At 46.4% G+C, this 23,907-nt stretch overlaps 1 protein-coding gene across 8 annotated transcripts in view; it reads left to right on the forward strand.

The window, feature by feature from the left end:
- Positions 1–23,907, forward strand: part of MTMR14 (myotubularin related protein 14) — a 53,417-nt gene that overhangs the window by 419 nt on the left and 29,091 nt on the right. For 4 of the 8 annotated variants that reach the window (XM_084901965.1, XM_084901958.1, XM_084901962.1 and 1 more), the window contains exons 2-9: positions 736–884; positions 4,624–4,732; positions 13,073–13,148; positions 13,432–13,492; positions 15,168–15,290; positions 16,329–16,402; positions 21,419–21,489; positions 22,285–22,359. In XM_084901965.1, coding sequence (XP_084758091.1) covers positions 736–884; positions 4,624–4,732; positions 13,073–13,148; positions 13,432–13,492; positions 15,168–15,290; positions 16,329–16,402; positions 21,419–21,489; positions 22,285–22,359 — 738 coding nt within the window. The remainder of the gene's footprint in view (positions 1–735; positions 885–4,623; positions 4,733–13,072; positions 13,149–13,431; positions 13,493–15,167; positions 15,291–16,328; positions 16,403–21,418; positions 21,490–22,284; positions 22,360–23,907) is intronic. The other 4 variants (XM_084901959.1, XM_084901961.1, XM_084901963.1 and 1 more) reach the window with 2 other exon arrangements.

Consider the following 23,907-nt stretch of genomic DNA (forward strand, 5'->3'; position numbering starts at 1 on the left):
GAGAGTAAGGGTCGATGTAAAAACCGAGAAAGGAGGAACCGAGGTCAGTCTGTAGCAAGGAAGTAAGTCCTTTCGGTTTGAGACGGGGGTTTTTGGAGGTCGGGGATCAGAGTGAGGAACTGAGGAGGGTTACTCCCCTGCATCCGGCAGGGATAAAATATTTCTAAAAGTCTAAGAGTATTCCTCTAGTTCAGAGGTCAGAATGAAGGAGCTGGAGTAGTGGGGCTGAATGGGAGTCAAGAGATGAACTATGTTGCCTCCTTGTACTGTCTCCTACACAGCCTGACACTAAAAGTGGGCCCATCCCTTTCCTTCCCCTAGAGAGCCGGAGCACAGCCCACACACGTTGTTCCTTTATCAAAAGCAGGCTTCAGTTCCTCTTTTCTCTACCCTTTGGAATTCCCTTCATTCTCATTGCCAGACCTAGATGAAAGCTGTAATCCTCTCTTCAAATGCTTAACAATTTCACTGCAACATTGAGGGGTTCAGTGTCCCTCCTATGTTATACATTGGAGGGACCAGTTAACACATTGGTTAATAATAACCAATTATCACATTGGTTAATGAACTACACAGCTAGGGCCTGTGACCCCGCAGTAGGTCTTTTCCTGGCATTGAATAATAATCACAGAGGTATATGTAATTTTCAGTGACCTCTCCAGGTCATACACCACCCAATTCTCACACTCAGAGCCCTAGAATCTTCCTTGTACTCAGGTCTCTTCCTTTGTGCAGGTTGAGCGCATCGAGAAGAGGTGTCTGGAGCTGTTTGGCAGAGACTACTGTTACAGTGTGATCCAGAATGTGAATGGGGATATCTGCGGCCACTACCCCCAGCACATCGTGTTCCTGGAGTACGAAAGTTCTGAGAAGGAGAAGGACACGTGAGCATCATGTGACCAGGGTGGGCCTGTCTGGGGAGACTTGGGAACTCTGCAGCTGAGCAGAATACTGGGCTAGGCAGACTTACTTTCCCCACATGTTAAGCATAATCCACATCTTTGTTTACTTCAGGGTTTGAATGGTAAGTTTGGCAAGGCAGCATGGCGTAGAATGGAGCTTGGGAGTCACAGCCCTGGACTTCCATTTCACTCCCATTCTACAGCAGCTAATTGTCCTAAGACTGTTGACTTCACACCTCATCTCTCCGAACCTGTGTCCTTTTTTAAGGGAATGTGGATGTATTAATATACTTATAAGCCTGACTGAGGTCTCCAGACTGATTGCTTGAGTTTACATGCTGGCTGCCTTATTTGCTGGCTGGGTAACTAACTTGGGCAAGTTACTTAACTTCTTTGTTAGTTTTCTTACTGGTTAAGTGCACCTCTTTAGAAAAGTGGCTAGTGCGATCCCTGATAAAGAATGTGGCTCTTATAAGCCTGGCATGTTTGTTGTGAGAATTAGAAATAAGGGCTACCACTTACTAGTATTTCGGGCCTACCTAGGTCTGAGTGCTTTCGTAGGAGAGCAAACACAAAGCACCTGGCCCAGGCTGCAAGCTGTAAGTGGTCAGTAAATGGTAGCAGTGGTTTGACACTAAAAAGTAATCACAGCACTTGGGCTCTAGGAAGTGCTTTACGTCAATCACAAAGTTTGTTTCACTTGTTTCTCTGCTTGTTGTGAATTTTAAGGGAATTCTGGGAGCTGTTTGTAACAATATCTATGGAAGCCTGGCCCCATGAATGCCAGCCACACTGGATTCATGCTGTAAAGTGTAGCAGGCCATCCTACCCATCAGTGCATCCAGAAACTGGCTAGAGATTCTGAATCAGTCAAAATCACAGCATAACAAGATGCTCCAGTGATTGATTTGCTCGTTAAGGTTTGAGAAATGCTATTGTAGGCCTACCAGCAGTTGGTGTGGCCCCATGGTGGAGATCCTTTTCAGCTGGCATTGGAAGGATGAGTAGGGGTCTCCCTGAAATGCCCTTGGGGCCCAGCTTGTACAGGGTCCTGCTCATCAAGCCAAGGAGAGTGGATCTGAAGGTGTTAGTGATTTTATTTCCTAGCATCCCCACAGATTCTAGGACCCCTGAGTCATACTTTCCAGAATCTACATTCTCAGATTGCTCCCTGGATCAGTCTTACATATGCCATAGCCTGAGAACCACTGCTGTGGACCATCGGAAGGCAAAGAAGGCTTTCAAGCAGAACAACCAGTTTGGAGGAGTTGAAGGATAAGCTTTAGCTTTTTCACTTGTGAAGTGGGATGTCCATAAGTATCCCATATCGTGTGCTTGTTGTGGCGGGGTTCACTGAGAAAAATGAATGCATTTGTAAAACAAATTATATGTAGATCATAGAAATTGTGTCGCAGCCTCTGTTGTATAACCCAAGAACTCCAGGAATCTCCAAGCCTAAAGTTTCTGAAAAAGAGCTCTTTTTTTCCTTGCCCTCACCCTCATTCCAACTGTCTTCAGTGCTGACTGGTGGTTTTACAATGCCATTAAGGCAGTGTTTCCCAACCTTCTCTCATGATGAGAATCACCTGGTGGAGTTGTTAAACCACAGATTCCTGAATCCCAACTAAGAAGTGCTAAACTAGAATTTTTGGGAACATATAGGTAAAATTGTATACTTAACTAGTGCTCTAACACAGATGTTATATACAGAGCACTAAGTTAGGTATGCAATTTTACCTATATGTTCTCAAAAATTCTAGTTTAGCACTTCTTAGTTGGGATTCAGGAATCTGTGTTTTAACAACTCCACCAGGTGATTCTCATCATGAGAGAAGGTTGGGAAACACTGCATTAAGGTACTAAGTTCAGCTGTAGTTCATTTTTATTTTTTTTTAAAACTCAGCTGTAGTTCAGATGGTGCTTTTCCAGCTTGATTCTGTGAGTGAATCACCTGAAGCTCTAGTTCCAGTGCAGAATCTGACTCGGTAGCTCTAGAGTGGGGCTGAGCTGCGTTTTCTAACAAGCGCCAGGTAATGCCAAAGCAGCCTGTAGCAGCAGTTCTCTAGGAACTCAGTCTTGGTTGCCTCACAGGAGCTTTTCTGGGAAGGAAATAAGTTTAGTGCTGATTCATTCTAGCCCATAAAGAGAAGGAAATTAACGTTTGTCAAGTGCCCACTGTTTGGCACATGTTAAGAGTTTCAGACACTAAAGCCCTGTAGCCATGAAGTGAAAAGGATAGTATCACCTCCATTGTACAGAAAAAGGAAATTTATTTTTATTTTTAAATTCGTAAAAATATATATTTTTTTATTGATTTCAGAGGGGGCGGGAGAGATAGAAATATCAACGATGGGAGAGAATCATCGATTGGTTGCCTCCTGCAAGTCTCACACTGGGGATCGAGCCTGAAACCTGGGCACATACCCTCACGGGGAATTGAACTGTGACCTTCTGGTTCATAGGTCGATGCTCAACCATTGAACCACACTGGCCGGGCCAGAAGAGGAAATGTAAACCCACAGACATAGTTAGCAGAGTGAGGTTAAAAGCCAGGTCTTCTTCACCCTCTCTGTCCCCGTCTGCCTTTTTGTCCTGCCATCATCAGGGCTTTCCCACCTTGTCTAGCGGAGTGTCACCTGTCAGGCCACGGATACTGTGGTACATCCCTGTTCCTGGAGTTTGTTTTTACCTTTCACTCCTTGGCAAAGACTTGAAGTGATACTGAGCAGGTGATGCCTGATTGTTGAAGTGAAGGGAATATATGCATGTTTAGGTGGCAGTGTGATGATCCAGAACTAGGGAAATATAATGAGGCATGGAGGGTAGTTTTGTACCCATTTCCATTGGGTATCCTGCAGTTCAACTCAGTAATGACACTACCCAGAGATGTATCCATAGTGTAAAGACTCAGTCTGCAAAACAATCCTACACTTATTCATTCAAATACAAGTCATGTGCCAAACAATTCAGCGCTTAGCACTGTAAGGAAAAGATCCTAAGGCCAAGAGAGAATAAAAATAAAAACAGGAACTTTGGAAAGAAACCAAGCTGGTCCTTTGAGTAGGAGAACCAAGAAAATAAGCCACCAACTAGCCTAACAAGAATAAATATGCCCGCCCCTACGTTAAAGGCTGCACAGAGCCCCTAGCAGGGAAATGCTGGCATGCTCTCCACCTTGGTTTTCGGAGAGTATGCTCTGCGGCAGGATTCAACCTGGGAGAATCAAATGTATCCAGAGCACAGAGGGAACTGCTGGTGTGAGCTGAGGGAGTGTCAGTTGGGGATCTACTGATTTCATGCGGTTTGAAAGGGGTGTGACTTGCTGTAGCTCATTGCTATGTCTGACTCTAGAAGCTCCCTTAGCAAACCCCTGCAGTAACTACTATACTTCTCAGTATCAGAAATGGCTTCTCTTTCTCTGTTCCAGCAAAAATGGCCCTATGTCTTCAGAGTAGCTGACTTTTTCCCCCCTCATTTTAAAGGTTCTGAAATCAAGATGACTTAAATTTTAATACTTATGATATAGCATTTTTCTTTCTTTTCCTAAAAAATCACACACATAATCCATGATCTGGAATTTAGAGATTAGTGCACTTAGTAAGTTTCAAATGCGTATTCACATACACAGGCAGACCTAGCATGGGGTCTTGGTAAAAACAAGCGCACACATGCATGCCCCCTCAGAAACCAGCCTGACCTGCCTCTCTCGTCTGTGTGCCAGGTTTCAGAGCACTGTGCAAGTGAGCAAGTTGCAAGACCTTGTTAACCGCAGCAAGATGGCCAGGTGCAGAGGACGGTTTGTCTGCCCAGTGATCCTGTTCAAGGGCAAGGTAAGACCACGCAATAGCCTCACACTCCCAAAGACCCTCTTCTGGGGTACCTGTTTTAATGCAGAGTGTAGGGTAATTTTGTTCTTGGCCGTTGCCAGCTGAGAATTGGTGGTTACTGGGTGCCAGGTGCAGGCCAGACAAACAGACCAGTTCTGATAACCACCTTCAAGAACGGTCTGGGGCCTGGCCACTGTAGCTCAGTGATTGAGTGGCAACCTATGAACCAGGAGGTCACCTTTGCTTGGGGCACATGCCCAGGTTGCTGTCTTGATCCCCATTGTGGGGCATGAGGAGATAGCTGATTGATGATTCTCTCTCATTGTTGATGTTTCTCTCTCCCTCTCTCTCTTCCTCTCTGAAATCAATAAAAATATATTTTTAAAAATAGTTAAGTCTAGGTAGGGAAGGGATAGTCACATCAGAGTGCCCCACCCTGTTTTGTAGCCAGACGGCCTAGGTTCAGACCTGCCTGTGCAAGGCCGTTTTCTCCTTTATAAAATGGGAATAATAATCATGTCTACATCAAAGGTTCATGGAGTAGATTAGATCAAGTCAGTTATGACATTATTGTTTATTCATTTTTTTCAATCATGTAAATCATTAAGTACTTATTAAATGTGTACTATATTCCGTGCACTGTTTCAAGCCTTAAGTTACATCAGTAGTAGACAAAATTCTTTACCCCCATGGAGCTAATATTCTAGTGACTGTTGTTGATTTGACTCCCTTCACCTTTCTATAATTCTTTGACATAATTGATAGTCTCATAGTGCAGATGAGACTCAAAGAGGTTAATAATTTCCCAAGTTTACTTTAAACAACTAGAGAGCTGGGATTTAAACCTATCCCAAAACTTCAGGCTACCACACTAAATTAGAGTCCCAAGGTGTGTAAGAGGAGCTCCCCAAAGAGGTGCAGCAGTGTGGACTGGCTGTCTGTGCCTCGTTAAATGAGGGGGACTGAGTTTGAGAGCACTGGAAGATAAGCAGAATAAGCATGGGCAGGAGGAGTGGGAGGGTGTTCCAAGCAGGTGATACAGCCTGGGAAAAGGCATGGAGGCAGGAAACCTGACTGGAATGGAAGGTCCGTGTAGGAGCTAATTGAGTACAGGAGGCTAACCTGACCAAGCTGTTTGTGTTGGCCAGGAGAGCCACAGTGATTCTTGAGCAGACAAATACAAGACAGAAGTATCATTTTAAGGAAGATTCATTCGTCCAGAAATAGTGAGTGCAGTCATTTAGCAGGCTGAGTGCATGCACCATAGCTTTCACCCTGGTAGCTTACAGACTCCAGCTGCAGTTACGCAGCATGAGTGGTCAGGGGTCAGGGTGGGCAGTGAGGAAGAGGGATGTTTCTGCCCTTTTGGGTCTTGTCTTTTGCAAAACGGGAGAAGGGCAAATGGGAAAGGAGAGATAAGAAAGGGAGATTTAGCCAAAGGCTTCCTTAGAAAGTTTTCATGTTCCTGGGAGTTTCCAGAACTCTTTCTTTTTTTAAAAATCTTTACTGTTGAGATTATTACAATTGTTCCTCTTTTTTCCCCCCAAGCTCCCCTCCACCCGGTTCCCACCCCACCCTCTGCCCTTACCCCTCCCCCCCCACTGTCCTCATCCATAGGTGTATGATTTTTTTTCCACACCCCTTTCCCCACTGAGAATTGTCAGTCCACTCCCTTTCTATGCTGCTGGTTTTATTATGTTCACATTTATTCTGTTCATCAGATTTTTTATTCACTTTATTTTTATTTTTTTATTCACTTGATTTTTAGATTCACTTGTTGATAAATATGTATTTGTTCATCATTTTTATCTTTTTACCTTTTTCTTCTTCTTAAAGAATACCTTTCAACATTTTATATAATACTGGTTTGCGGTGATGAACTCCTTTAGCTTTTTCTTACCTGTGAAGCTCTTTATCTGACCTTCAATTCTGAATGATAGCTTTGCTGGGTAGAGTAATCTCGGTTGTAGGTTCTTGCTATTCGCCACTTTGAATATTTCTTGCCACTCCCATCTGGCCTGCATAGTTTCTGTTGAGAAATCAGCTGATAATTGTATGGGTGCTCTTTTGTAGGTAACTGTTTTTCTCTTGCTGCTTTTAATATTCTCTTTGTCTTTTACTCTTGGCATTTTAACCCTTTGCACTCCGCTGTCCCCTCTCAGGGGACATCGGAATTCTAGCATATCACTCGGATGTCCCCTCTCAGGGGACATTGGAATTCTAGCATATCACTCGGATGTCCCCTCCCAGGGGACATTGCAGTTTATTAGTGATTATGGGGAATTGAGTTAATTCAACGCACGTTTCGCAAAGTAGCGTCGAGTAGCTGCTAGCCATTGTCCAGGATGGTTCAGAGTAGCTGGTAGCCAATGTCCAGAATGGTTCGGAGTGCAAAGGGTTAATTATGATATGTCTTGGTGTGGTCCTCTTTGGATTCCTTTTGTTTGGTGTTTTGCGTGCTTCCTGGACTTGTAAGTCTATTTCTTTCATCAGGTGGGGGTCACATTGATTTGGTTGCTTCCCGCAAGCACCCTGACCAGTCTACTATGGGAGAACTACTGTGCTGGAGACACCCTTATGAGACAAATCTTGCAAAAGCCTCTGTGCTCAGCTTGGATGGGGCGGAGTCTCAGGGCAGAGCAGACAGCAATGGCTCCCTGTCAGCCCTGCCCTAAGAGACCCCTGGGTCCCAGTGTCCTGCAGTAATTGCTTCAGGCACTTCTGAGAAAAAGCCACCCTCCCTCAAGTTTCACCCTCTGCTAGGCAGTCCAGCTTCTCCCCGAATGAGTCTGGGTCCCAAGAGTCTCACCCGGAACTGGAGTTCAGAACAGTTGGGAGCTTTTGTCTCCCTCCCTATTGAGAAAGCCAACCGAGTACTCAATTGCCAGCCCTCTCAGCACTCGCGCCTCTCCTCTGAGTTTCAGTGTGCTTTTCTCTCCTTCTAGTTGTAGAATTTCAACTCAGCCAGCCTTCCTGTGGTTCTGGATGATGTCCATTTTGTCTCTCAGTTGAAATTTTGAAATGGTTGTGCAAGACAGCAGTTTAGGTGTTTACCTATGCCGCCATCTTGGTTTCTCCCCAGAACTCTATTTTAAAGATCATTGCTCTATGGAGCATAGTGCTTGTTACTAGAAATTACACAGGAAATACTCAAACCACTGTTTCTCAAAGTGTGTTCCATAGAACCATAGTTTAATAATGTATTTGAAAAGCATTCCTTGTCCAACAAGAATGAACAATATTGCATACTAGGTTTGGCCTGATCCCCAAGCTCCAGATTCATAAGGTATGTTGATATGCAAATATTAATGCATAAAGACTCTGGGAAGTCTTGTAGCAGAGAGGCCTGTGTAGCTTTGTCAGGTCTGGTATGTCTCATTTGTCTGCAGATCATGAGTTAGGAACTTCCCTGAATGCATTTGGGAAATACCACCCTGAGCAGCTTAGTCTAGTGGGGTTGCTGAATACCAGATTGTAGCACTTAACAGGCTAAACAGGCCTGCGAGAAAGGAGTCTAAGCCAACTGATTTCAGAGGGAGGTGGTGAGTTGGAGGGATTATTGAGGAGGCTTTGGCATTCTTAAATCTTTATGAGGGCTTTTCCATAATCCTGCTCTCTTCCTTTGCACCTTCTTGTCTAAGCAGTGTGATATCATTTTATGCTCCTTAGCTTCCCCTGACTCAGTCAGTCAGTGTTTACTTAATACCTACTTAAGTGTGTTTTATTCTAGTTGTGTGTTTGAATGCCTGTCATTTCCCTCTCTCTGCTGTAATCCCTCTGAGGGCAGTGTTCTTGTCTTACTGCTGTCTTCCCAGCACCTGGCAAAGTGCCCTCTGGCTTGTACATACAGGCTCAACAGGAAGGTACTGCTCTTGGATGTAACAGTAGTGGGCCCTCTGCTCCTTTCTAGACGGACAGCAGAGTGAGACAGCCCTTGTCCTCATGGAGCTCAGTGAGTGGGGAAGGAAGACCAGTGAGCAAGCAGTTAGAGATTGGGAAAAGTACGTGTGTGTCTTCTCTGTGTAATGGGGATGTGGTCCTCAGAGAAGTGTGGCACTCACCGGGCACTCGGTTACTAGGGCGGTGATGGCAGTCTTTATTGCCAACAGTACTTCAAGGGCAGCTACCTCTGCCAGGCTGGGGAAGGGGAATATGTTAAGTGCTTCCTTCCTGCTTCCTTCCTGATATTTTTCCATTGATTTTCTGAGATGATTTTATATATATATATATATATATATATATATATATATATATATATATATATATATATATATATATACTGATTTCAGAGAACAAGGAGAGGGAGAGAGAGAAACATCAATGATAAGAGAGTCATTGATCAGCTGCCTCCTGTATGCCCCTTACTGGGGATCAAGCCCTCATCCTGGGCATGTGCCCTGGACCGCAATCAAACCTGGGACCCTTCTGTCCGCAGGCCAATACTCTATCCACTGAGCCAAACCAGCTAGAGCTCCATTGATTTTTAGAGAGAGTGGAAGGGAGGGGGAGAGATATATAGTGAGAAACATCTATGTGAGAGAGACACATTGATTTGGTTGCTTCCCGCAAGCACCCCGACCAGTGCCAGGATTGAGCCTGCAATCAGGGTACATGCCCTTGACCGGAATCGAACCCAGGACCCTTCATTCTACGAGCTGATGCTTTACCCACTAAGCCAAATTGGCTAGGGCTATTTTATTATTTTTAAGTAAGGTATAGTGGACACATAACATTCTATTAGTTTCAGGTGTTCAGCATAATGACTCAATCTTTGCATATTTTGCAAAGTAATCATAATAAGTCTATCTAGCTCACCACACATAGTTAACAGTACTTTTTCTTATGGTGAGAATTTTTAAGACCTATGTCTTGCCGGCCAGTGTGGGTCAGTGGTGGAGCTTGGACCTATGAACAGCTTGATTCCTTGTCAGGGCACATGCCTATGTTACTGGCTTAATCTCCAGAAGGGGGCATGTAGGAGGAAGCCAGTCAATGATTCTTTCTCATCGTTGATGTTTTCTGCCTCCCTTCCTCTCTGAAGTCAATAAAAAATACATTTAAAAAAAAATCTACATCACTCTCAAATATGCAGTACAGTGTTATTAACTCTAGTACCATATTGTACATTACATCCCCGTGTCTTATTTATTTTATAACTAGAATTTTTTTTTTTACCTTTTGTATGATTTTTAAATTTTTTTTATTTTTTAAATATAGTTGATGTACAATATTATGTTAGTTGCAGGTGTACAACCCAGTGATATAACTTACAAAATGATCACCATGATAAGTCTAGTACCCATCTGATATCATACATAGTTATTACAATATTATTGACTATGTTCTCTATGCTATACTTTACATCCCCATGACTATTCTGTAACTAGCAATTTATACTACTTACTTTATTTTATTTAAAAAAATATATATTTTATTGATTTTTTTTATAGAGAGGAAGGGAGAGGGATAGAGAGCAAGAAACATTGATCAGAGAGAAACATCGACCAGCTGCCTCCTGCACATCCCGCATTGGGGATGTGCCCACAACCAATGTACATGCCCTTGACCAGAATCGAATCTGGGACCATTTAGTCCGCAGACCGATACTCTAACCAGTTTTGGCTATACTACTTACTTTAAAAATATACATTTTATTTTTTTTTTAGAGAGAGAATCAGGAGTTAGATTCTGCAATGGTGTGTAGCTTTCCTCAGGCACAGGCCAGGGCCTTCCTGTGGAGGTTGGTGCCCCACTTGGCGAGTTGGCCAACTCATGGCTACTTCTCTGGCTGCCTCAGTTACCAAAAGACAAGGACAAATCAAAGGGATGTGGGAGAACTGGGGCAGAAAGAGATATCTGAACCTTCAACAATTCAAGAAATGCTCTCAGAGCTCAACCACCAAAGAAGGGTATGTGACTGCTCTGAAAATATTTTACAGAAAAATGGCAAAGAGTGAGATTTGGTGCCAGCCGCTTAGATGATGGGAACAGTGGGCATGATAACACATGCCAGTGGAACTCAGATAAGCCATATGCCCTTACCTTCAGGGTCTTTGACACTTCCCTGCGACTGCTCTCTACTTCGCTGCCCTTGGTTTTTGGGCTGGTCACCTTAGCACAGGGGCTGGAGATGGGTCCATGGATGCACTTGGGGAGAGAGTCCAGAAACCCCTGAAATGTGGGGAAACTGGTGTGTCCTTTTTTGTTTTTTTCAGGAGAAAGTCTATTTTCATCAGATCTTCAAAATGCTTTTGGATCTAGAAAAAGTTAAGCACCCCCTGTCATAGTTCACCCCGCCTAGGCCAGCAGAAATCCCAGCCCAAGCCCTTAGACTTGCAGACGACCTTCCCACAAATCTGTTCTTGGCCCAGCATTGAAGAGCACCCCAGCCAGCCCCAGGTTCAATCCAGGTGGCTCTTCTATTAACTCCCCCGTCCCCAGGCTGCCACCACCTTGAAAGTAAGAAGTTCCTGCTTACACCCTCTCCTGTGGGAGCACAGCCATTTCCTCCATTCGCGTACAGGTAGAGAGGGCGAGGCGTTGTTTTGTGGTCTTCCACGGACCCACTTGACATTGAGGAATGGCTTCGCCCTCTCTGTCACCTTGCAGCTTCCATTCTCTCGTGTAATCACCCAGCCACCCTGACTGCCACCCCAGCCTTTAGCTAAACTCTGGGCGGGCTGGCTTCCCCAGCCCCAGTAACCTCCTCCCATTCCCCAGCCCTGTGAGATCTCCTGGAACACAACTTAATTAAAGATGAAGCCTTGCCGAGACCGGTTTGGCTCAATGGATAGAGCATCGGCTTGGGGACTGAAGGGTCCCGGGTTCGATTCCGGTCAAGGGCATGTACCTTAGTTGCGGGCATATCCCCAGTAGGGGGTGTGCAAGAGGCAGCTGATCCATGACTCTCTCATTGATGTTTCTAACTCTCTATCTCCCTTCCTCTCTGTAAAAAATCAATAAAATATATTTTTTAAAAAAAGATGAAGCCTTAACATTAGATGCATTCAAGTTCATGCAGGTTGGTGGTTTCTAGAATTCTAGCTCTCAAAACACTTCTTCAGTGATGAGGAAAAGAGTAAAAGGAAATGTAAGCACATCTCTAGCTACATTTCCTTAATACTGAGGAGAGAAAAGAAAAATATTATATATATATTTTGGAGCAAGAAACATCAATGAGAGAGAATCATCGATCAGCTGCCTCTTGCACACCCCCCACTGGGGATGTACCCACAACCAAGGTACATGCCCTTGACCGGAATCGAACCTGAGACCTTTCAGTCCGCAGGCCGATGCTCTATTCACTGAACCAAACCGGTTTCGGCAATATATATATATATATATATATTTTACTTACTTTACTTACTTACTTACTTACAAAAAGCCCCCAAGCATTTCTCCCTTTATTGGCTCTCCTGTTCAAAGGTTGCCCACCCAGCACTGAACGGTTCCAGGTAACTGTAAGCCCACAGGCTTTGGAGGTAGGTGGGTCTAGATCAGATCTCATTGTGTGACCTTACACATTACTTCACCTGCCTGTGCCTGGGAAGCAGCACTAATGCCTGCCACATGGACTCCATGGGCTCATGAAAACGGTGAAGGGATGGTGTAACCATCAAATCTTACCCAGGTACACGTGTGACAACCTCTAAATGAATCAGTCAGTAGCACTCTGGTGCTACTCGTCTGGGGAGATACCCCCTTGACAGAGGCTGAAGATTATATATGGGCATCTTTCTAGTCGACTGCTGTGGCCTTGATGCTGATAAGGTTTCAGTGAGTGCTCCTGAGCCCATTTTGCTGGAAGAATCAGAGGAGTCCAAGTGTTCTTTTGGCTGCATACGTCAGAAAACTGACTGGTCAGAGGGTGTAAACCTCAGTTATAAGACAAAGAAGTTCTGTGTGGATCTGATGTATAGCATGGTGATTATAGTGATACTTGAAAACTGCAGAGGGATGATTTTTATTTTATTTTACTTTTAGAGAGAGAAACAATTTGTTGTTCTACTTATTTATGCATTCATTAGTTGATTCTCGTATGTGCACTGACCAGGATCGAACCCACAACCTTGGTGTATCAGGATGATACACCAGCTGAGCTACCCGGCCAGGGCTGAGAGATGAGTTTAAATGTTTTTACCACAAAAAAAGAAAAGCTGATTATGTGACATCATGGAGGTGTTGAGTAACAGTATGGTGGTAATGATTTTGCAATATATGAGAGCATCAAATCAACATGTTGTATATCTTAAACTTTCATAATGTCATGTCAGTTATATTTCGGTAAAGCTGGGGGTGTAAAAAAAAAACGATCTGATCCTGAAAATTCTGTTTTTCTCTCAGCACATTTGCAGGTCGGCCACGCTGGCTGGATGGGGGGAGCTGTATGGACGAACTGGCTACAACTACATTTTCTCAGGTGACTGTTAAGCTGTGTCTTCTGTGACGTAAGAACAAGGGCCCAGTCATAGGGAATGGCCACCCCTAGCTACAGTGGCAGGTGGCATCTGTGGAGGGTGGGAGCCAGTGTGGGAGAGGCTAGGTGCCTTTCGTCACCCAAGGGGAAGCCTGCCAGCATAGGGGGCATCTGGTGCTGAAAAGACACAAGTAGGGGTGGAGCTGGAGGGGGCAGGCTGGTCAGGACTCCCCTGGGTGGAGCCCCTGGACCCAGCGCCTAGGTGCTCACAGACTGTCTCTGGCAGGGGGTGCAGATGACGCCTGGGCGGACTCAGAGGACATCACGGAGGAGGACTGTGCTCTCCGGTCAGTGCCATGTTGGTATGGGTTGGGCTGGCGTTGGGGTCGGGTGTCTGACCAGTGGTGGCCCTTTTCACACTGATTCAGATTCATCCTTGGTCTAGGTGAGTGGATGGCTCCCTTCCTCCCACACTAAGTCCATAATACAGGGTTGTTGAACTCCATCATGTGGCTTCACACCAGAGTGGACTTGATTGAATACATGAGCAGTCTCTCTTCACCCTGGCTCACATGAGGATCCCAGAAATAACATCCTAGTCCAGACACCGGTGTGTGTGTGTGTCTTTAAGCCCTACAGTTTCCAGAGCGTGGCCAGGGAGGTGACGGCCAGCTTGCCTGCCAGTGTCACACAGCACACTTGGTGCTGAGCCACAGGGCAAATGCTTCAGTACCCACGTGAGAGATGTAGAGAGAAGATGCTCCGTAGCTTTATCGGGTCCTCGCCGGTTTAGGTCAGTGGATAGAGCGTTGGCCTCTGGACCGTAGGGCTCTGTGTTCAATTCCAGTCCAGGGCACATAACTTGGTTCCAGGCTCCTCCTGACCCAGGCCCTGGTTGGGGTATGTGCAGAAGGCAACCAGTTGATGTGTTTCTTTTACATCAGTATTTCTCGCTTGTCTTTCCCTCTCTCTCCCACTTTCTAAAAATCAATTGGAAAGTATCCTCATCAGAGGATTAAAAACAAACAAGTATTTTGGCCCCTGTAAAGGCAGGAAATGGGCTGCTTTGCACTCTTCGTACTTCTTTCCAAATGTTCTTAGAAAACAGAAGTATGGGCTATTTTGGAAAAGCTCCTTTGCATGGTCTGCACCACATGGGAAGTCTTTAATGGGTATCAAGTGTCTCTGGAATGCACATGGGCACCCTCGCAAGATCAGCTGCCCAACATCACGGCTCAGTCCCTGGAAGGCCTCAGCTGTGCCTGGGGTTCTGCCTGTGGCCCGAGAGCAGCGGCCTGGCTTGTGCTCAGGAATGTTTGGCTCTTCCCCCGAGATCAGCCAGGCCTTCTTCCACAGCTTATGCTTTTTGGTGAGGAGTCTGCTAAGGACAGCTAAGCAGTGGACATAAAAAAGAATTAATGGGGACTGTTTGCTCATTCTACTTTTGCCTTAATCTGTGTGACTGATCAAAAGGGGATTAGGAAGATTTTTATCTTTCTCCTGGCTTCACAGGCCTGCTAAATAGAAGGAATTCAGTTGGCTAGTATTTCACATTCGGTTGATAAGATAGCTTTCAAAAGTCCATCTGCCAGCAAGAATGTCAGTCTGTTCCGATATGAGCAAGCCACAGCTAAAAGTAGTCACAAAGGTGGAGGGATATAAACTCTATAATGGAAGCTCACAGACTCTCTCAGCCATCAGCTTGCTGCTCTTTAGAACTTGGAGATTATCTTGGGTCTTCTGGCTTACTGTCAAGCTGGGCCAAAAGCCTTTCCCTGGCTCAGGGCTGCAGCTTGTTTCTTTGAAATGCATCCCAGAGGAGGTAACCTCTTAGAAAGTCACCTTCTCCAAATCTTTCCTAGAACCAGTTTTCCTGCCTTCCCTTCCCTCCATTTTCTGGAGAAGGGAAACAGGTTCTTGCCAATAACACCTGTATTTCTCTGAACAAGCTCACCAACCCCCCAGTTCTTTTTTTTTGAATGAGCGTGTAGTGCAACTTCTCCCTCTGGCTCTTTGTTTCAGAAGTTCCGACACACATCTTTTTGATAAGGTCAGAGGCTATGACATCAAGCTGCTTCGGTACCTGTCAGTCAAATACATCTGTGACCTGATGGTAGAGAACAAGAAGGTGAAGTTTGGCATGAAGTAAGTACAGGGCACCCGCTGTTAAAGGGGCAGAAGCGATGTGTTCACAGGCTTTCGGGTTGGTGGCAGGACGTAGCGGTTACTGAGGGCTCACCCCATGCCAGGCCTTAAGCTGAGAGCTTTCTGTCATCCTCACATTGTACCTTCACACAGCCCTGCAGCAGGCTCTAGTGTTGCCCATGTTGCAGGCAGGAAACTGAAGCACAGAGAGGTTAAATAACTTGCTCAAGTTCATCCAGATAGTAACAAAGGAGCCAGGAGTCTCCAGCCTGTGCTCTGCTGCCTCCTCTGAGACACCCTTGAAGGTTTTCCTTTGGCTCCAAGTTCTACACAGTCTCTTGTAGACTAGAGTCTTTTGTAGTGGGACTATGACAACAAAAACCAGTGTATATTCAATTTTTGCTTCGCATATGAAGCAAATCTTCATGTAATGAGGCAGAACTTGAAAAATTGGAACCCTTGTGAGGGTGATGAAATTGTAGATTTTCTGGACATTTTTTTATAATATTGACTTTTAATTATGCTGAGGTTGTCCTAGAAAATAAGGCATAAGCTCTCCAGATACCTGAATGTCTCTCATCCCTCCTCCTTCATCTGTCAAGACAGTCCTAAGTCTGTACCCTTGTTCTTGTTCCTCTGAACAAGATGCTGCTTGTTCCCCCCATTTAGGAGTGTCCTCAGTGAGTATCGAGGTGAGAGCCCCCAAAGTTACTTGGCTCTCGTCTTACACCACATTTCATGTCAGAGTGGCCGTGCTGCCTTCACCTGTGGGACAGAGGTGGAAGGTTGTTCTGCAAACTTAGGTTCTGGTTGTGTTGCTGCAGTGTTAGAGGGAGAGTAACCTCTCCCGTTTGATATGTTCAGGTAGGGGCAAGCTACCTTTCTTAACTGTTCAAAGTAGACAGTGCTGAAGGAAACCATTGGTAACGCTACAGAGGAGTTTGTTTAGCAAGAGGTTCTTTTACATTGTCACGGTGCTCATTGGGGAATGGTGTGTCTGTGTTGTGATGTCATAACACATTGTGTCCTGTCTTGTAGTGTAACCTCCTCCGAGAAGGTGGACAAAGCCCAGCGCTATGCCGACTTCACTCTCCTCTCCATCCCGTATCCAGGTAGGGAGTCTTTTCAGGGTCTAGACAAGTGACAGGCTTCCAAGGACCCGGGGCACTCGGAGGCCGTTGGAGGCCTTTTCACGTAGCGTCCCAGAGCTTTCTGGGAGGATCTTGTCGGTCAGCACAGCACTCCGAGGCTCCCACGCAGAGGCGGTCACCCTCAGGGCCGGGCGCTGTCCTGGAAGAGGCTGTCCTCTCCCGGGGCCTCTCTGAGCCTGAGGCTTTCTCAGGTGTCATCTGGAGCTCAGTGCGGCTTAACTCAGGGTTTTGTTGTGAAGACGAGATGAGGTCATGTTTGTCAGTGTGCTCTGGGCAGGCGAGGTAGCAATGACGTTGTGAGTACTCAGGGTCACCAATAAATCATGCTAGTCTGGCCCCAGTGGATGTGACCCTTTTGCAAGGCTCTTCTGGTAGTAGAAGAGCATCATTGCTCTGCCCCTGGTTGCACGTAGTTGTGTATAGTTGGTGGTGGCTTCACCATGTTACAGAGCAATTTGATGTGCATAGCATTGGCTAGCTGCACTTGTCTTCGGTGCACAGACATGCATGCAATCTGTGACCAGGGCAGTATTCTTTTTTTTTTTTTTTTTTTAATGTTTTATTGATTTTTTTACAGGGAGGAAGAGAGATAGAGAGCTAGAAACATCAATGAGAGACAAACACCGATCAGCTGCCTCCTGCACACCCCCCACTGGGGATGTGCCCACAACCAAGGTACATGCCCTTGACCGGAATCGAACCTGGGACCCCTCAGTCTGAAGGCCGATGCTCTATCCACTGAGCCAAACCAGTTAGGGCCAGGACAGTATTCTATGCACTGGATACTAAAGCTGTATTGGTCCAGTTGGTAACAGTTAAGCTAGCTGGCTATACCCGTTTGTTCAGCCAGGGAGTCCAAGGAGCCCCAACAGCAGTGTAAGACTGTCAGCAAACAGCAGGAAGTATACTCTTTCTTGCTTCTCAGCACCAGCCTCTGCCTTCAGTCCTGTGCTGGACCTTGTCTCCTCATCTTGGAGCCACATGGCCAATAGCAAGGGCAGGCCGGAGGCAGCAGGTTGCTATGTAGCCAAGAGGCCTTCTCATTAGAACTTCATCTAGTGCCTGGCAGGGAGAGTGGGTCTTCATCAGTGTAAGTTGCTGACCCCGGATGGCCTGGTACTTTTACAACGGCTTCCACCGCACTCTGCTCATTCTTCTCTGCCAGCGTGGCATTTGGTGCCATGAAGAGCTGGGCTTGAGTCCCATCTGAAGCGCTGTGTATCCTTGAACAAGTCCCTTAGCCCTTCTGAGCATCTGTTTCATTCTCCATAAAATGAAGACAATGGTGCTCATTGCAGGTTAAAGTGCCAGGCCCACCCCTGACAGGTGCTTGGTCAACACCAGGCCAGCGACGGGTACCTGGGAGGAAAGACTCGGAGCAGCTCCTCTCCCTGAGAGCACGGAGGGCAGATGCAGACCACGGCAGTCATGCCAGGAGCTTGCCAGCAGCAGAGCTGCCTCCGGGCAGGAGTGTGAACCAGGTGTCCACTCGATCTGTGGGTAGAGCTTGGTTTCTGACCAGGCTGTGGTTCCCAGGAGATGTTTGGGGGGACTTCGCAGACTGAAGTTCTCTGTAGAAAAGTCGCGTTGCCTGAGGAACCAGACGTTGCTTTCTTTGCTTATGTTTAGGTTCTAAGGACGTAATTACAGAAAGTTTTGCCAGAAGTTTCAAAACCACTACTTCAGAACAATAGCACAATATCCTTTCTGTGGTAGTTTAACAACTTGGTACAGGGCTCCCAAAACGTTAGCACCCTTTGACTCAGTTATTCATTAGGCAAGCGGTCGGCAAACTCATTAGTCAACAAAGCCAAATATCAACGGTATAACGACTGAAATTTCTTTTGAGAGCCATATTTTTTAAACTTAAACTTCTTCTAACGCCACTTCAAAATAGACTCGCCCAGGTTGTGGTATTTTGTGGAAGAGCCACACTCAAGGGGCCAAATAGCCGTATGTGGCTCCCAAGCCGCAGTTTGCCGACCACGGTATTAGGCCATAATCCTGCCAACTTGGGGTAAAGATGTTCATCACAGTGTCTGTTGATAGCAGCAAAATGTGGGAAATGTTTTCATTAATCAGGATAATGAACGTGTAAATGATGGTACAGCCTTTGATAGAGTGGAATATTAGTCATAGAAAATGCTTTAACTTTTTCATGTGGAAAGATGCTTAAGATGCTAAGCAGGATACAAGATTATATAAAGTAGTCCCCTCTTATTTGTGGTTTCATTTTCTGTAGTTTTGGTTATCTATGGCTAGCCACTGTCTGAAAATATTAAGTGAAAAATCCCAGAAGTAGTTCATAAGTTTTAAATTGCATGCCATTCTGAATAGTGTGATGAAATCTCACACTGTCCCTCTCTGTCCTGCCCGGATGTGAATCATCTCTTTATCCAGCATATCCACAATATTTATGCCACCTCCACCATCAGATCAACTGTCATGGTAGCACAGTGCTTGTGTTCAAGTAACCATTATTTTACTTAATTATGGTCCCGAAGCATAAGGTGATGCAGATATGCCAGAGAGAAGCTTTAAAGTGTGTGTATAGTACAGACACACTGTAGTATTGTAGTACAATTTCAGCTATGTAAGGGGAACAGTGCCTACACAATGTTTATATATTACATCTAAAAATGTTTATATATTACATCTGATAGTTTATGTATTGAGGGGAGGGATTAATAAAAATAAAGCCATAAGGGACATATGTCATATTTTCAACAATAAAAATTTTATTAAATAATAAATAAAGCCAAAGGTGGGAGAGTTGCCATTGCACATGCAGAAAAGGGGACAGGAGAAGCACTTTCTAAAATATATACATTTTTATTGATTTCGGAGAGGAAGGGGGAGAGAGAGAGATAGAAACATCAATGATGAAAGAGAATCATTGATCGGCTGCCTCCCGCACGCCCCACATACCAGGTATGTGCTCTTGCCCTGACCAGGAATCAAACCGTGACCTCCTGGTTCATAGGTCCACGCTCAACCACTGTGAGCCATGCCAGCTGAAGAAGCACATTTAATTGCTGTACTTAACGTTCTTGAATTTCTTCACATGCCTGTATCACTTCATAAAAAGGAAAAGAAAATTACCATTGCCCAAACCAAGTCATAAAATACACTTTGCTGAGGTTGAGGCGTCTCGGCCGAGCCCTCTAATGGCTTTGAAGCCCAGACAGGAGCTGTGATGGCATCAGTGCTAGTTCTGTCCAGCCAGCGTGAGCCTAGACTGGCCCTTGAAAATGGGAAGTGTTCTGGGAGCACTTCCTCCAGGGACCGAAATAGATGGGACGAAAACTCCCAGCATGGGTTTAATTTGTCTCCTTGAGCGCGGCTGTTCTCGCCCCACTTTCGCCCCAATCCTCTTGCCTCTCAGTGTGTTCAGAAGCCTGTGCAGGTGATGGATGTTAGAAATTGCACTGGGTACTGAGTATTTTAATTCTTTTTTTTTTTTCTCACAAAAAAAATTGTTTCTGCATCATAGGCCAGTCAGAGCTCTTCCTAGAGCCTGCAGTGTTGATCTGAACAGCTCAGGTTTGGGGGAAAAACACTTCACAGGAGCTCTGAGAGAGCATTAAGTCTTCTAACCCTGGGCTCCTAAGCTCAGGGCCTCTGTCTGATATTTATGTTCTTTCTCCCAGCGAGGTACCAGGAATAGGCTGGAGTGTTGGAGCTGGGGATTGTTTACTGGCTTCAGAGTCAGAAGTGAGGTTTGGGGGATTAGAGTGCAAAGTGTGTGTGGGATGAGGGCCAACTCCATAAACATGTGACTTTCATCTCCAAAGGAGCCTTTTCTTGCTTCCCCGGGTGACCTCAGACAGGAACTTGGCTCAAGAGCAGCTGGAGAGTTCCATGTTAATATTTTTGGCTTGTAGCCACTTCCACAGAATTGGAACAACTGTTTTGCCTTTGGGGACCTCACCAAACAGATCTCTGGCCAAAGCCTTGTGCCCTCCAAAGCCTGTGTTGTCCTGCTTGAGGAACTGAGTGACTTCAGGAAGCTTCTCTCAAGATGCCTTCTCCCATCCTTGTGGCTCGAAGCCCCAGCAGCCCAGTGATGTCCCTGTGTTAGGGGTGAGAGCGAGCCTCATCCTCCTCGAGTCAGGCAGCCGACTGTAAGCTGCGGGCTGGCACTGCGGGCTCTTGGAGCAGCAGCACAATGCTCATGTGCTGCCATTTGAATGCCACTTGTAGCAGAGCTGTGCTAGGTGTTTTGTATGTGTTATTTCATTTTATCCCCAACCATGTTACAAATGAGAAAATCAAGGCTTAGAGAATTTAAACAACTTGTTCGCCATCCCAGAGCTAAGCCAAAAGTTGAGATTTGAAGCTGGGAATGTTGCCTAAGCCCTTTTCCACGTTTCCTCTCTATATTTCTGCGGATTTACCCTAGTGGTGTTCATCGTTTTTCTAGCAAATGACACAGAAAGCACGTCTCGGCCAGGCTTGTTGGAGGTGGACTTGTCTCGTGAGCACCTGTCACATTTCAGGCACTGTCTGCGTCCTTTCCAGTCCGTCACAGCGCTCAGCCCCCACTGAGAGCCTGCGAGTTTGGTGTCAGAGCGGAGGGAGGGTGATCTGTAACTACGTAAATTGCCGATACGGTGCTGACAGGACTCCAGTTGTAGGCCATGGTTTTGTTTGCTGGCTGTTGATGCTTCAGGGGCGTGTAGGACAGGTGACCTGAAACAGGACAGTTGTAACATCATTGAGTACAGATGGAGAGAGATACAGAGAGGTCTGCAGGCAGGTCATACATCCTTGGAAGGCATGTAACTGGAAACCAGACTGTCTCTCACCTACCCATTCCAGTCCCCACTCCCCACCCCCCACTCCAGGTAAACTGTGGCTTCACCTGGGGCCTGCCACGTGGAGAAGCTGGTGGCCCCTCGGTCCTGCAGCACTCAGGGGCATCTCAGGAGCCCGGGCTGGAAAGAGTGGTGTCCTAACTCTGCCCTTCTTTTCCAGGCTGTGAATTTTTCAAGGAATATAAGGATCGGGATTACATAGCTGAAGGGCTCATTTTTAACTGGAAGCAGGTATGAACAATATTTGTCAACTTGGGTCTTATGTTTCTTTGTAAAGGGAGTCTATGGAGAACAGCTAACAATCTTTTTGGAGAAAACAAGGACCTTTTCTCTCTTCTCTCTTCTCTTCCCTAAATGAGTCTCATTTTTTCTCCCTCCTCCTCCTCCTTTTTCTTTTTCTTCTTTTTAATATTTTATTGATTTTTTTTTTTTTTTTTTTTTTTTTTTACAGAAGGAAGGGAGAGGGATAGAGAGTTAGAAACATCGATGAGAGAGAAACATTGATCAGCTGCCTCCTGCACACCCCCTACTGGGGATGTGCCCACAACCACGGTACATGCCCTTGGGCGGAATCGAACCTGGGACCCTTCAGTCCGCAGGCCGATGCTCTATCCACTGAGCCAAACTGGTTAGGGCTCTCCTTCTTGTGTACACATGTTTACATTCACATTACATATACTTTCCTTTCCCCTTTAACGTCTCCTTTTCTGCAAAGGCGTCTTCAGGGACAAAATGGGAAAAGCCCTTTCTCTTTGCTCCACCATCTGTGTCAAGAGTGGGACCAGCACCCGTTCCTTCCCCAGGAGCCTGCGGGGCTGAGCACAGTCCACACGTCTGTCTCAAACGGAAAGCTCCGCTCGGCAGCAACACCCGCTCCCTTTCACCTTACGCTCTCGCTCCCAGGGCAGCACAGGCGTCTGGCTCAGAGGGCAGGCACCACGGAGGCACATCCTGGCTGCCTGTGGTAGCCACAGCTTCAGGGCCACAGTTTGCCCTCAGTCTCACAGGTGTCTTTTCTGTCCCCAGGACTACGTCGATGCCCCATTGAGCATCCCCGAGTTCCTGACTTGCTCTCTGAACATTGACTGGAGTCAGTATCAGGTGAGGGGCCCGGCTCGAGCAGGGCAGAATAAGGAAAGGTGCGCAGGGGCGCGTGGGGCCAGTCCCTCGTGCAGATGCCTGGAGGCTGCTGGTGCCCTCTCACCGTGCACTGCCCAGGGGAGGAGGAGCTGCTCGCCTGGGACTCTCCCTCCTGCTTTGCTCTTGGCCCAGAAAATCGAAGCTTTCTGAACGTGACTCAAACATGTGTGTGTCCACCAGGGGGTTCTGTTTCCAGTTCTGGGCTTCAGTAATTTTTTTTTTTTTTCCTTTTTCCTTTTAAATGTGTGTTCTGCCAGAGGAAGTGCAGAGCTGCCTGACCTCATTTGATTATAAAAACTTCAAAATTATTTCCATTGTGCTCCTCTCTGTCGCTGGCTGCCATGGAAGAGGCCCTCGTCTTACTGGCTGGATCCATCTATCTACTGTGTTTGTCGCTGTACAAGCCCAAAGGCGTCAGCAGTTCCTTGTCACTTGCTCAGCCTAGTTCTCCCTCTCTGTTCCCTCTGCCCAGCTGACACACTGCCTTCAGGATTTGGCTCAGTGTCCATTCCAGGAGGACTTCCCTGATGTCCTCTCCCCCACACCTGGAGGGTCACGTACCTGTATCCTCATTCCTATGGACTCCTAGGCACAGTTATCATGGAATTTTCCACTGAACTATGGTCACTGGGTCAGAGATGTGCTTCCCCGTCTCCAGTAGACGGAGCTCCAGGAGTGCGAGCAGGCACCACCTGTGCTTCCCCAGCACAGAAACGCACAGAGCCTAGAGCTGGAAAGACCAAGCCAGTGAAACCTGTCTCCCCCCTCCCTTCCTCCACCCCATCCAGCCCTGAGGTCTCTCAGAGAGGCCCAGCCCACCTCTTAGGCAGCTGTGTGGACTGTCTTCCTGGTAGCGGGTGGTGTGTAAAGGTAGAGGTGGTGCTGCTTTTATCTTACACATCCAGCCCCCAATCACAGAGCAGACGCTCCGTGACTGTTGGGTGAATGAGAGTGGTGTCAGGTCTCTAGGCAGGTGTTTCTAGAGGGCGTTAGGAAGGACAGCAGGCCAGTGTTTGCTGTGCCCCAGCAGCCTGGGGAAGGGCCAGGGTGGGGGGCCCTGCTGCTTGGTCTCAAGTCCCAGACTGTACGTGGTCAGAGTGAGTGGCCAGAGGAATCTGCAGGCTTCCTTCCTTTATTATATGCAGAGGTCTCAAGTGGGCCCTACCCCAAGCCACATCTCCTGGTACATTCTTTCTCCTTATGTGGGTACAAACATTGTAGATCGGATAAACTACTTACTCATCAAGTAAGGTGCAGCCGTAGGGGTTCGATATGTTGACACTGCCAAGGACGTTTGTTTCTCTGGAAAGGAGTCCTGTGTGTGCGGAGTTCTGCTGAGTAGACAGAAGCCCTGGATCTAGGCCCCGGCTTGCTCAGCCTTTCTTGCAAGGCTCTGTGGCCTTGAGCAAGTGCCCTCAGTTCTCTCTGAAAGCGAGTTAACGCCTATTTCAGCATTGTGGCGAGGCTCAAATATGATCACTGTGAGAAAGTGTCCTTTTAACTGAAATG

Source organism: Pipistrellus hanaki, assembly GCF_964339955.1.
Source record: "Pipistrellus hanaki genome assembly, chromosome: 13".
NCBI lineage: Eukaryota > Metazoa > Chordata > Mammalia > Chiroptera > Vespertilionidae > Pipistrellus > Pipistrellus hanaki.